The sequence below is a fragment of the Lissotriton helveticus genome, chromosome 4_1 (assembly GCF_964261635.1).
Source record: "Lissotriton helveticus chromosome 4_1, aLisHel1.1, whole genome shotgun sequence".
Lineage (NCBI taxonomy): Eukaryota > Metazoa > Chordata > Amphibia > Caudata > Salamandridae > Lissotriton > Lissotriton helveticus.
The window spans coordinates 150,987,170-151,001,765 of record NC_136063.1 but is presented as its reverse complement, the minus strand read 5'-3'; the positions used below and the strand labels follow the sequence as shown (position 1 = coordinate 151,001,765).

Sequence of the window (14,596 nt, the reverse complement as noted above, 5' to 3'; positions counted from 1 at the left end):
ATCTCAGAGCCCACTCACTCAAAAGGTGCCACGCTAGACTGACTCATCTCCAAACTAAATACTATTGAATCGATCTCGATTACCCCTTGTGACTGGTCAGACCATCACATTATCACATTCCAAACCCCCTCTTGGAACAAGAAAATCCTCCCACAACAAATTAAACCTAAACAATGGATAAGAGACACTAAGAACATCAACTGGATCAAGCCAGCCTCACAATGTGAGCAGGCTCGTATCCCCCCCCCCCCAACAACATAGGTGACGTCACTGCCCTCACTGATCACTATAACTCCACGATGACCAAAATATTCAACCAAGCCGCACCGCCAAAACTCAAAAGAATACCTGACAAGGACAAAAACCCATGGTTCGGTGAGGCCCTGAACGAGGAGAGACGCAAACTCAGATTAACGGATCGGAAATGAAGGCTTCACCCCTCCCCCCACCCCGTTGAAACTACTTCGAAAAGCAAGAAAATCATACAATAAAAGTATTCTAAGATCAATATAAGACTTCTTCAAATCAGAACTAGATAATGCTAAAAAATAGACCTAAAAAGCTCTTCGAAATTCTGACTCAACAATCGAACAAACTGGCCAAATCTTCACTCTTAACATCAGCCTCACAGTTAATTAGTGACGAATTTTACTCATTCTTCACGGCAAAAACAAATTCCCTCCAACATGAACTCAAAATGGCTGCGACCAACTTAGCCACCCCTAAGATCAGTCATGCTAATAACTTGGTACTAAATAAGCGATCTCTTCCCAAAAACAATTCTAACTGGTCCAACTTCAAATGTTATGATATCGATGATATTATCAAAATTCTGACAACTACTAAACTCAACAACCACTTCAACAACACTGTCCCAGCAAAGTGGCCACCCCACATCTATCATAGCATAGCCCCTCTCTGGACCAAGATCATAAATGACTCGCTCTCACAAGGTCACATCCCTGACTGCCTAAAATCTGGTCAAGTTACTCCTATCCTAAAAAAAACGACAGCTAGCAACTCCGATCCCAAAAACTTCCGACCAATAACTAACATCCCTATGCTAGCAAAGGTTCTGGAAAAATGTGTTCAACAACAACTGAACTCACACATCACAAATTTTAATTTACTGAGCATACACCAATCGGGCTTCAGACCTGGCCATAGCACTGAAACAGCCATCCTACATATAGTAGACGACGCCCTCTCAGCTCTTGACTGCAATGAAACATGCCTGCTAGTCTGGCTTGACCTCTCTTCAGCCTTCGATACGGTCAACCACGACAAACTGCTAAGAAGACTAGAAGACAGGATGGGCTTTTCTGGCACAGTCCTTCTATGGTTCAAATCCTTTCTGGAAAATAGAATACAATCATTCGTGACCAACAAGATCCTTTCTCTATCCTCTCCTAACCTACTTGGAGTACCTCAAGGCTCTACCTTGTCTCCCACTCTATTCAATTTATATGTTGAACCACTCACTGATCTACTACAGCAGGCAAGCATCTCCTACCACATATACGCGGACGACACCCAACTTTACATCAAACTCACCTCCATTGAAGAGATAAAGTTAATGAATTTAGCTCTTGAAAAAAACGTACAATGGCTAATGACCAACTTCCTCAAGTTAAATGTACATAAAACTGAAATTCTCTTAATCTCCCCCCCCCAATAACTCCCAAGAAATAAGGAATGGACCAAAATGACCACTGTCTTGAATTGCACCCCAATGTTGAAGGACTCCACAATATCGCCAGGGGTCACACTGGATAAGAATCTTAACATGCAAGCTCACATTAACTTGATGGCTAAAAATGCCCACTTTCACCTCAATTATCTAAGAAAAATGAAGCCTTTTATTGAGATCCCTGACCTCAAAACTGGAGTACGGTTGCTCCACCCTCTCTGGGCTTCCCAAAACCTCTACCGCACATCTAAAAGCCTGTCTCAACGCCGCAGCTAGACTCATTTCAGGATCAAGGAAATTCGATCACATATTGCCACACCTGAAGGCACTCAACTGGCTACCCTATGAAGCCCGTATTCACTTAAAGATCGCTTGTATTACTCATAAGGCATTACACCACAATACCCCGCAGTTCCTGGCCAAAAAACTTACTGTATCTGGGGGAAACAGACATTCCAGGAGCACAGATAACCTACTCCTGAAACCCGCAAGGTTCAACAAGACTAAAACCTCCAACATAGCATTTTCTGGAGCGGCGCCAAGAATCTGGAACTCACTTCCGCCATTCAACAGAAAAATCACCTCAACGTTCCTCCTCAAAAAGGAAGCTAAATCATTCCTACCATAAATTCCGACACTTACCAAACCAGCTTCAAACTCCATCTCAAAGATAAGACTTCTTCATTCACGATTTGACTCCCTATCGCAGAGCTGTTCTCTACTCTGCCTTTATCCCCCAAACTTTATTATGTACTTGTTACTTATTTTGCGTTTGTTTTGATCGGTGTTGTTGATAACAAATGTCCTTTTATTTCCCTGCTCACTTTTCAAAGCGCTCTGTTACCCTATCTTGGGTCTGGTTTGCACTATAGAAAACTCTAAAAAAAAATAAAAAAATAAAAAACCCTGGATAGGGGAATGCATCACATTACTCAGGCCCTTTTTCCAAAAAATAAAAACTTCTGTTGAATGATATGGGATAGAGTGAACTATGGTGAGAACATATAAATGAAGCAGACTTTCATGTACCCATAGAACATACTCCAGAATCGACTACACTCTTGTAATTTACATCCTCACACCCTTAATGTGCCTGATAAATATTTCAGACCAATCCCCAATAAAGAACTCCCAGTCGGCGAACAATAGATCACTCCCTGGAGAGTGATATTTTATTATGTGATATTCAGAGACCCTGTATTGAAAAGAGAACTAAAAGAACACATTCTTAAATGCTTTAAAGCCCCCAGAAGACACAGTCATAGCATATGCATTAGACACTTTTAGATCAGCCATATGGGGCAAATGTACTGATGTATTAGCCAACATAATAAAACCGAAACACACAGCGAACACTCCTTGAAAGAGGTCTCTCCCAGACTGAAGAGGAGCATAAGCCAAACTATTCTAAACATGTATGATCAGGGGAATAAAATATATACATAGATAGCCAGACGACTCAGACATAAACTAGAGCATAACTATACAGGAGACATCCAGAGCCCGTTTGGGCGATTAGATGAGATTGAAGATGATAAACCAGAAGCTTTCAGCATTCTACAATACCCTCTATACGCGAGATCCACACCCAGAGAAAAACAAAGTGGACTATTTATGGATCACCAATCTTACATAACTCACTAGTGAGCAATAAGAGATTCTTGGAGCTCCCATTTCAGAAGAGGGAGTGTCAGCAGCTATTAAATGCGTTTAAAATACATAAAGCACCAGGCGGTGACGGTTTTACAGCAAACTGTTCAAAACAGGAGAGTCATTCACATAATGAGTGAAGCTCACATTTCCTAATTCTAAAACCAGGACAAACTCGGTACTCGTTGTGCCTCCTACCGGTCCATTCCGCTATTGACTCTAGATGCCAAGCTGTGCATTCAAATATTTGCTGCAACGATAAAACCATTACTTTCTATACACATCCATCCTATAGACTAGGTAGAAAGACCCATAATAATATTCGGACAACAGAACATTTGGTTGAAAAGGCTAAAGAGAACTCTGTACCAGTGATTCTAGCATCTCCTGAGGCAGAGAAAGTCTTTGACTGGCACCACCTAGTAAAAAACCCTCAAATGCTTTGTCTCGACCTTCATTGCCGTAGTGATGGCAGGATATTGAAAACCTACATCATTTCAGGGATTGGTTTGTATTAGCAACATATAAACAAGAAATGGCCATCTATAAAACTAGAGGGATAAAACTAGAGGGAAAAAATCTAGATCATATGGGGAATTGGTCTGGTCCGCAGTTGCTAGCTGGTATGAACAACAGAGAGACTAAGACTTAAAATTGTTCAGGCCAGATTGATATATGTACTATGGCCATAAAGACTTTAGAACTGTAATGTATTTTTACAATTTCTTTCCACTCATTATTATTATAGACTATTAATAGACTTGTCACAACTTGTATGTATATATATTTACTCTATATCATGAAACTCAAAGTCTGTGCTTTCTAATACTTGTAATGCAATATGTGCTTAATTTTGTAATTTTCGAACATGCTCAATAAAAAAAAGAAAAAAAAAGAAAAAAAGAAAACCTACATCAAGAATCAGTGTGAATGGGAGGTTCTTGTGACCTTTGACCAGGGGTGGGGGCACGTCAGGTTGTCATGCTCTCTGCTCTGCCCTTAGCATCAGGTCTTTTGGAGTGATAATTAGAGTAAATAGAGGCATAAAGGTACCCCCTTTTTCCAAGACGAACACAAAAATCACAGCATTTGCTGATGATGCCTTCGTTCCCTGACATCCCCAGACATTTCTTTAAAACAGATGCAACGCCACTTAGGGGATTTGAGGAGGCAGCTTTAAGGCAAATGAACACCAAAATATAAAAATTACTAAATCTTACCTTATCACAAGACTAAACGCCCTAGCCTTCAAAACACCATTTACGTTGATGACCAAATCCATTAAATGCCTTGGCATCCATCTTACTCCAAAACTCAGAGAACCTTTGCAAAGCTAACTATCCGCAATTACTATCTCCTTTAGAGGAAGACCTCTGCCGAAGAACCCCCTCTCTTCCTTTTGTAGTGTGAGGGCGGGGGTGGGAATTAACACTACCACAATGAACGAGGGTCCAACACTTGTTTCAGGCACCTCCACTTACGGTTCACAAGGCATTCTTTGTGGACGCAAAGTCCATGAGATCGTGATTTATCTGACACAGACTGGCATACAAACTGCTACATCCCCTAAATCAAAGGGGGCCTAGCTCTCCCGGATTTGGGGCATTACTATAGGACCTCCGAACTTTGTGCTACTGCAGACGGGTCCGGGCATCTGACAAACACTGGTTATGCATGAACAGTGGTCACAGGGAAAACAATTTGGAACTTGATATCGAACCCTAAACCACATAGACCACTAAATCCTTACTTACGAACACACATTAATACTATGTTTAAAGTTGGGGACACTCGCATTAGACACTTCTCTATTGAAACTTTTCCCACTCCCGATAGACCTGTCCACTATAATCTTGATTTCACACACTTTCTTGATAAGTGGAAGCTAAGGAATTGTATAACTATTTAGAAACTCAGGGATGTGGAACTCCTATAGCCCGATGCCCAGGACATATTGGTTGGGGTCAAGGGCAACAAGTTTTCATGTGTATTTTGTCCTTGGGACATGTAGGCCCAACCCCATGCAGCACAAACCCTTTGGCGGCCGGTTTTCTGTACCACATTATGGATCAGGGAAGGGCACTGGCCGCGGTTAAGGTAATATTTTTGTTCATATATTAATGCTGTTCATACTTGTATTTATGGTTCATTAATTGAACGCCTTTATTATTATAGTGAGTGCTCTAAGTAATTGTTGTAAGCTCTGACTGCACTACTGATTGGTTCCAGTATAAATATTTTTACACGTTTCCAAAGTTTAGCAATATGAGGCTATGTATAATGCACCCTGAATTCTCTCTGATTTGATGCAAATATTTGCAGAAGCTTGAAACCAAGAGGATGATTCTTTGTTTTTAAAATTAAATGTTCATAAGAAAATGAGAGCAGGGAAAAAAACATTTTGCTAAACTACTATAAAATATCAGGTACCATTTCTTTGCAGCATCATTTAGTAACATGTGTTGATGCATGCTAGTATTTCCCAAAAATATTCATAATGGAAAATCAATGTAACCAGTTTCAATAAGATTATAGTAAACCAATATAAACAAGCATTGGCAAAGCCAGTAGGGCTGAAAGTGGTGGTCCGCTTTTTAGTTTTGTCAATGTGTGAATTGTTTTGGCATGGTTTTTGTAAAACCTTATTGGTGTGAGAGATGCCGGGCCCTCACCATTATAACAAACATTGGCAAAAGCAAAAATTGTTTTTGGTCTCAAAAAGCGCACACTGCCACAGTAGTTACTGGCATTGAACAAAACTACTTTGTGTGACGATATGCTCCTTGTGAAAGAGCAGAATGCTGTCACTCACAGCGAAGCCGCCGATGCAGAGAGAGAGAGAATTTTAGTAAATGCAAAAGGTCATAGTCAACACCACACCAAATTAAGTGCCCAATTATTAATGAAAGTCTCATAAGTGCACCCATGGTGTATGTCTTTGCGTTAAGTGCAGCTATACAGTTTTCGTGAACTCCCAAAAATTTACAGAAGTAGGGAAAGAAATATTACTCCTAGAAAATATTTGTGAACTGCATTTTAGCATGACCAAATATGCATGTGTAGATTTGCTCATGCAAAAATCTGAGTTTTTGCAAGTTCACTTTCCCTCCAACCACTTTTTTTCCCAACTGTGGAAGAAGGTTTACATCTGCCATTGTCAGGAGTAGATTTCCAACATTTCTCAGCCTGGGAAAAGATTAGGGAAGAGTTGTTGAACACCCTTTAAACATGCAAGTTAGTAGGTTTGCATAGACACAAAAAGGTATTCTAACCCTGTAACTATTGCATGCCGCTACCTTCAGCCCCAGTATGTAGATCTGCAGAAACGTGGCATCATAAGGGAATTGCAAGTATTCAAACACTACTATGGTATGACCCCTGGCATATTCAGAGAGGCTATATCAGAGCTCTTATATAATGAGATTGCTGCCAATTTGTCGCCACACTACATGGCACCAAAGGGACAAGTGGATTTTGTTACAGGACAAGTAGATTTATGAAGCAACCTGCCCTATGGACAAGTAGATATTTTATTAAATTCCACACCCCTGGAAACTGTTTTGGGAACTTGACAAACTATCATGTGAATCCTGAAAAAATAAATTCCACCCCTGGAAGAAAATGAGCGTTTTCACTAAACACAACTGAGCATTTGGTATTGCTCCCGAGCTTTAAGGTAGCTGCTACTCGAGATTTAACACCACTTGCAAAATATTTCAAAAATACAGGAGAACTAAAGGGCGAATTACAACAATCTTCAACATTTGTTGGCAGATCCCACCCCTAATATATCATCCATATATGGGGGCATTGGAGCGGGGTCCTAGATAAAGGCATTGAGGAGAAACAATGGAAAATCTTACAGAGAGATTTGTCTAAATGTTCTCACAGCATAGCATGTATAGTAGAACAAGTATTTAAGACCAGCTAAACTCCATAAACACTATCCGACAACAGTGCACTCTGCTCAAGAGGATGAACGGCGATGTGGGAATTCAGACACATTTAGTAGGAATGCCCACAGATCAAGACATACTGGACTGAGATTATGTCTGCTATGACTACGAGTTTTGGATACTCCTTGCCTACTGGCAAGTCATTTGTGCTGCTGGATCTTCACATCAATGCACTTAAATTTCAAACGAAAACAGGCCAGAACTTCGTTTCGAAGAAAGCCCTACCATCCATATCCTTGTAGGACCATCGATTGTAGAACATCCTAGCAAGGGAGAGACTTTAGAACGCTCTTTCTAATACGTATGATAACTGTGAGGCTATAAGGGGCCCATTGCTAGTATTTCTATCGCAAGGTGTCCCAACTGTGTTAATCCCCATTTGTTTGAGAGCGCTAAGCCTACTTAATTACCGACAGAAAATACACTATTAATATATACTAAAGACGTGCAATAGAAGGAGATAATGGTTATCTGACAACAAAGCTTTCATTGCATTCTGATTTTCTCAATGCTTTAAAACTGAGGGACAGATTTACTACTTCTGGCGCATCTCTGCTAATCAGCAGGGATGCGCCAGAAGAGTTGCGATGCATCTGCTCACCCGTGCGCCACCACATATGCGCCGCATTTACGATGCGGCGCACCGTGGCGCACGGATGGGCAGATGTGTGTTGCATCCCCCGTCTGAAAGGCGGCGCATTGCTGGAGTTGTGTCGCAAGCGCGACCCAGCTCCAGCAAGGCGTGGGGGTGCCCTATCCCTAACATGCTGCGTCAATCCTTACGCCTGCTTCAAGCAGGCAGAGGGTTTTGACGCAGCATGGCCTTAAAAGTTACTTGAGTGAAATCTTGTAGATTTCACCCAGCCACTTTTAGGAGCCGTTCCTGCGCTGGAATGCCCCCCCAAACGCCTACATGTGGTGCAGGGCTTTACAACGTGATGCATCTCCCAGATGCGTCGCGTTGTAAATACCCCGCAGCATGGCGCTGGCATTGCGCCGCCACTGCGTCATAAAAGTGACGCAGCGGCGGCGTAAAAGAGGCGCAAGGGACTTGTAAATCTGCCTCTGAATTCTTAGCAATAACTAATGATATATTTAACTACAAGTTTTCCAGTTTGGGGGGTTGGGGCTGTAGCGGTAAAGTAAATATTTTGAAGAATTGTAGCGTCTATGAAGGTGAATCCATTATTACAGATGATCAAATGTTCAATAAGATATCTTAATGGATTACTGCATATGTACTATAATAAAACCTAATTTAAAAAGTCTTGGCGGGGCACTAACAAGAGTGAAAACATTTTTACCTAGGACTGGACCTCACAGGCTGCAGATCATTTAACATGCAGGCGATTTGGTCATCCTTGATAAGACAAAAATTGGTATGCAGCATGCACCAGATCAATTAAACATATGTAATTTAACCACCAAATTAGGGGCCAGTGTAAACAAAACAAAAGGGATGATCTTTGGGAAGAACAAGAACAAATCTAGGCAATATTGGAGGTAGCGCCAGCTTAAAAATAGCGCATACACAGAAATACAACTTTCTGACTAACAGAAACCAAAAAACGTAACCTTCCTATAACGTACATCACAAAAAAAACTCAAGCCTGACATTTGGCTTGTACTGATTAAATACATTTTACGTGGTCCCACAGCAGAAGCTATAAGAGCAAAGCTGTTACCAACGGTTTCATATGGCCACCAAGCCTATACAGCAATGCTCTCACTAGTGTTAGATAAATTGAAGTGTACCACATACAGGTGTATCTTTCTTTTACCAAAGTATACTCGAAGATGCCAGATATGCCTGGAGTTTGATTTGAAGGGCGGGATTTAGCATGTAAAGCATCATTCATAAATGTTATTACTTATTACTAACTCATGCAAAAGCAGATAAACTTAAAATGGCTTTACAAGACATTTTTAAAATGAAGGCCAGCCCCTGATCCTCATACATAGCCAGGACAGTCAAGCACTTAAAGGTGATTAAGGATAATCAGATACTGCGCGCAAGATTCATAGTCCTGCCATTTGAGTATAGAGTCAACTTGAAGAACATGGCCACCGTTACAGCATACTCCAGGTTCTATAACTATAGGAGAGCATCCATTTTACATCTACTTTGCTGCTGTCCTGAATTTTTATTATATACCACACTTTACTGAAACCCATCCTTTTAAAACAGGGGATCTTAACTTGCAAGAAGGCCCTGGATTGGACTTGTGCCTTACTAGCATCAACTCAACAGAATTAGCTTGATTCAGTAAATAAATCGGTGTAATATTTAGTAGTGTTAACAGTGTGCAAATTTTGGGCTGCTGATTAAGGCCTCCCCTAAATCCTTTGAATGTCTAAGAAAAACTCGACAGGGGTTTAGAGCTAATTGACACAGCGAGGCCGAGCCGTGGATAAGTCCCTGTAAAGTCCCCTGAAAGACTATGAACAGTGGCTTAGGAACTTAGGACACTAAACAAAGGCAATCGGAGGACGATCACAGTAAGTACAATTTACTTTTCTTGTGAAGATTTCAAAAGTTTAATCACTTATTTAATATTATTCTGGTTTTAAAGATTAAATCGAATTTCATGTACTACTACTTCTTCTATCCTGTGTGCATGTATTGCAAGAATTTTAAGTTAATTGAAACAAAATTCAATTCACAATTCTAATAAAAAAATGCAAAAGATTTCATGAGAAAATGTGTGATGATAGCTGAATTACAGAGGTAGACAGCAGCAATTGATTTCTGTAAGATATCCGGTCTTCATATGCAACATTACATGCCTAGTCAACATATTTAGTCTAAAGTAACATGTCATCCATGTGCAGGTGCTTGTGGATAATAAGACTAATAGTGGCTATTTGTATAGCACAAAACGTAAGCTGCAGGATGGATCAGTGAGCTAAGTTGAATAATAAAATCATATATCTGCAGCAGGCATCTAATCCGCCATGGAAACTTGCAACCTGTAGGCTGTGCCAGGATCTCTTAAAAAATCTGAAATCCTCTTTACAGTATTATGATGAATCCAGCATGTGATGTACAGGTAACACGCAATGATGTGCAGAGACCACATTAAACCTTCTAAGATACTCTTATGACTACTTAAACCTTTAACAGGAAGATTGCACACACATTTCTCAGCAAGTGCTTCACAACATCAGCTTTCTTGGCAGATGATAGGAAAAGTAGCTGGATACACACCGGTCTGTATAGCACGTTACTTTACTCCGTAACCCATCTATGCACTTAGTATGCAGATACAGCGAGTAAGATACTTCAGTAGTCAGCGCTCCTACTGTAGTACCTGAAGTTCACAGGTTTGAGTCTTTTGCAGCTAACTTAACTTTTCGGTTTCTTAGGGTGATTGTAATAAACACCATTGATCTGGGTAATACTAACTCCAAGACTATGTTAACAAGTAACATGTAATAATATAGGCGGAAGTGTATGGACATGCTTTTGTGAAATAAAAGGGGGGGCGTTTATGGAAGTGGGCGTGTCACTTTCATGTTTGTGGAACTTACATTTTGGTTGTGGCAACTGGTAACCTAATTTCTACTGCTAAGTGTGGTTGCTGTTTGCCGTCCTATCGTGTGTATCATTCATTAAACGAGCTCCTTGCTGACAACAGTGCTTTAAATGGGCAAGTACTGAGTACAGGCACTTCTTATTTTTATCACTCTGAATGCCGGCACTTCTGTACCGGTACTCATGAAAGGTAGGCTCATTGGCTGCTAGTGCTAGTGAACACTAACTGTCAGAGTGGAATCTGTGTCTGACAGTCAAAGCCCTTCTGTAGCCCTGAGCTGAGCCACAACTAAATTATTCACTGTGGGCTTATTTGAATTATGTCCCGGTGTTCACCGTCAGGCTGTGTTTGACAGAGCAGGGTCCATTCTGGCCCTGTGCTGTCAATCACATTAACACTGTCGTCTACGTTTATGCAAATACAGGAATCGAGGCAACCCACTGTTAGTGGAAATTAAAAAAGCCATGGGGGGTAAGGAGACTAAAATGGCTTTATTCCCACCGGAGTCTTGTGTGAGTGTCTGTTTATCTCTGTTTGGCTGCTAGTGTGTGGGTGATTTCATGAGCAAGTAAAGGGTGAATAAAAGAGAATTGGGACACTCTCAGGAGTTATTTTAAAGGAAATGTGTGGAATGCTTTGTGTGTGTGTCTGCTTCTTTCTGTTTGTGTGTGTGCACTCTGAAGAATATATAATGTTGTGGCAAATAACAGTATGGCATTAAGAAGCTACAAATATTACGAAACAAGGAAATGTTAGTATATCATTGCGTTCGGCTTTCATTTTGTGTAACGACTTAACCTGCTTTGTTTGTATAAAATAATTTCTCATGTTTTGGTATGTGATACAACTGGTATAAAAGCCATTAAGTATTATCAGGTCTTGGCCTTAGTCCCACCAACTCGCCACACCTCTACTTCATTTCAAAGAGTATCTGAACTTATTTTTCCCATTCAAAGCACTGGCTGACAAACACTTATTTGTGATTCCGTTGCATGAATCCTTTGGCCCAGCCGTGGGATTCTCTTTTGGGTTTTTTCAATGCAATTGGCGTGCTGAAGATTCTAACCAAATCTTTTACAAAGTGAGTGGAGTGTTATTTTGCTGCAGTGTTACGCTTTCTGTTTAAAGGTGTTTCAAAGTCTAACCAATTGTATTCATTTGGGTTAAAATTCCCATTCATTTAAGATTATTACAAGAAAGTTCACTACCTGGGGGTGCTTTATATGTATAGCTGTCCCCTTAAAGGCGACGAGGGAACTCCAATCTTTATCGTCTATGGGGATTAAGAGAGGGAACCCCTAAACCTTGTGTTGGTGGGTGACCGTGGAGGAATAATTAACCTAAAATGAGGATGTAACTGTTCTGGAGCAGGTGGTAGGCAGGAGAGCAGGGAACCTCTGGCCCTAACAGGAAAGCCAGCTTAGAAGGAGAGTGTCTCAAATACTACAGGAGGGGAGGAAGGCTTGAACTCGGGGAGGGTCTGTCAGGCTACTGGGGGGGGGAGGGTCTGTCAGGCTACTGGGGAGGGAGGGCCCAGTCTATCACCCTGAAGCGTGAGGCCGGCGCTCACCTGGCCTTGGTGATCGATGTAATAGAAATACTCTCGGATCCGGGGCTCAGGGCTCTGACCCTGCACATAGGTGAGTGGCCTGGAGCTGAGGCCCGCCCGGAGCAGGCGGAGGAGCCCGACCCGAGGAGGGAGCCTCATCTCAGCCTCCAGAGGGGTCTCACACCGGGCAGAGGCATCGGCACCGAGACTACAATACCCAGAGGAAGCGGCCAGCCCCAGACACAGGAGAAGGACTACCAACGACACAGAAGAAGGACACTAAACGGCACGGAAGCGTCAGACCGTAGAAGAAGGACTACCAACGACACAGAAGAAGGACACTAAACGGCACGGAAGTGTTAGACCTTAGAAGAAGGACTACCAAAGACACAGAAGAAGGACACTAAACGGCAAGGAAGCGTCAGGCTTTAGAAGAAGGACTACACACGACAGCGTCCCAGACATAAAGGAGAGACAACACCTCGGCGCCTTGCTGTTCGCCTTGCTGTTAAAACATGCAGCGGCGCCGATTCTGATCGCTGTGCTTCTGAACAGTGGCCACCAGGGAGCGCTATTTCTCTGCCTCTCGTTATTATGAGGTTACTGAAATGTCGTGATCCAATGTTTATCATTGGATCAGCTGCTGACGCTTCCGTCTTGGAGTTGAGGCTGGGGCAGGGAGGGGCGTCGCTTCGGGGGGCCGGTGTTTGGGGGTATGAACATCCCTGCATAAATGCATACTTGGCTTTGCAGTTGGGGCCACAAATTGGGTTTCAGTTTGCTATTTTTTTGTGTGTTTGCTCATAGCTGGTAAGTTTCAGATTGCCATGTGTGACGTTTCATAATTTCAGTGTAATTATGAGTGACATTTCAACAATTATGTGTGACATTTTCTCGCAAACAAAATCAAGCAGTGAAGATGAGGGAAACATTAACAAATTACATTCTTTTGAGGAACGAGAAACTTTAATACCTTAAAACAGTTGTAAAGCAACAGAAATGGAAGGCCACCAACCTAGTAAAAAGCAGTTACTCACAGCTAATCCTCGTGAAAAAATAGTTGTGCAAACATGCGAGGGTCATGTAAGTTAACAGGTTTCTGTAAAAAGCTGTAGTTTTACGTTGCTCTCTGACAAAGAAATGTGTCCGGGCGCTTTGAAAATCCAAGTTTTGCTTAAAATGCAATGCTTTTACAGCTAAGAGGACGTGAATGAGGCCTGCAGATCTTTGCCCCAGACTCCTCTCAGGCGGGGTGAGGAGAGAGTGGCACATTCGCATTAGGCCGAAGCTGGCAACCCATCAACAAGAAGGTGAGTGATGACTTCTTCCACCTGGGTTTGTTTACAGTCTGGGCTGTCCCAAAGTTGCCCTGAGAGGCCAATAGCCTGCCCTCTGGAAACTGAGCAATGCAGGCGATTGTGTCCCAGTTGGGCTGGCGCCCTGTTACCAGCCCCTGCTTGGCCTAAACCGCCCTCCCTTCCTTTTTGGAACCAGGCTGCGGAGTACAGTGGGGCTTCCTCGCTTCAGTGCCTTATGATACCGGGCCCTGCCAGTGAAGGTCACGGCAGCGCCGGCTGCCATTCCCCTCTGCTTGCGCCAAATCGACACATTTAAAAAGAAAAAAAAAACTGCAGCAAAACATAGCAGTGCAGCATGGCCACAACAAACGGCAATCTTCACCTATAATTAACTGATTAATAGCTGGAGCAAGCAGGTGCGTGGTGTGCCTATAATGATCAGCTGTGAAACAGTCAGGCGCGTAATTAAAGAGGAATGTATTGTGCCACAAGGGTTCTGCGTGCTAGCACATTCGACCGTAAAATTCTAAAATCACGTACTTGAGCTATGATGGGCACTTCCTGCGTCGAGGGTCGGCCTCCAGCAACCCAACTCGGACCCCGCTCGCAGCATTGAACAAGGCCAGCCGCCGGGGGCATGAGGTCGCGGCTCAGCTACATAGCTGCTGCACAGTCAGGAAAGTTCTCTGGGCACTGCAAAGCACTCCGGTTCCTGGTTCAATCATGAGCCTAAATGTTTGCCGCCGCGGCCAGCTGGGGATGCAACGCACTTCTAATTCAACTGCGGCGGGCGGGCAACTGCAGCATGACTCACGCCTATCACCCTGGGCACTCGCCGACTCCTCCCACGTGATCAGTGAAATGGCCACGCAGTGAACCCAATCCTAATAACTGTCTGTTACATTGTCAATAGTAGC

General features: G+C 42.5%; 1 protein-coding gene across 1 annotated transcript in view; it reads right to left on the bottom strand.

The window, feature by feature from the left end:
* Positions 1-12,631, bottom strand: part of C4_1H8orf82 (chromosome 4_1 C8orf82 homolog) — a 235,248-nt gene extending 222,617 nt beyond the window's left edge. The window contains exon 1 of the mRNA XM_078685522.1: positions 12,403-12,631. Within this exon, the coding sequence (XP_078541648.1) occupies positions 12,403-12,540 (138 nt within the window). The 5' untranslated portion in view covers positions 12,541-12,631. The remainder of the gene's footprint in view (positions 1-12,402) is intronic.
* Between the last annotated feature and the right edge of the window lie 1,965 nt (positions 12,632-14,596).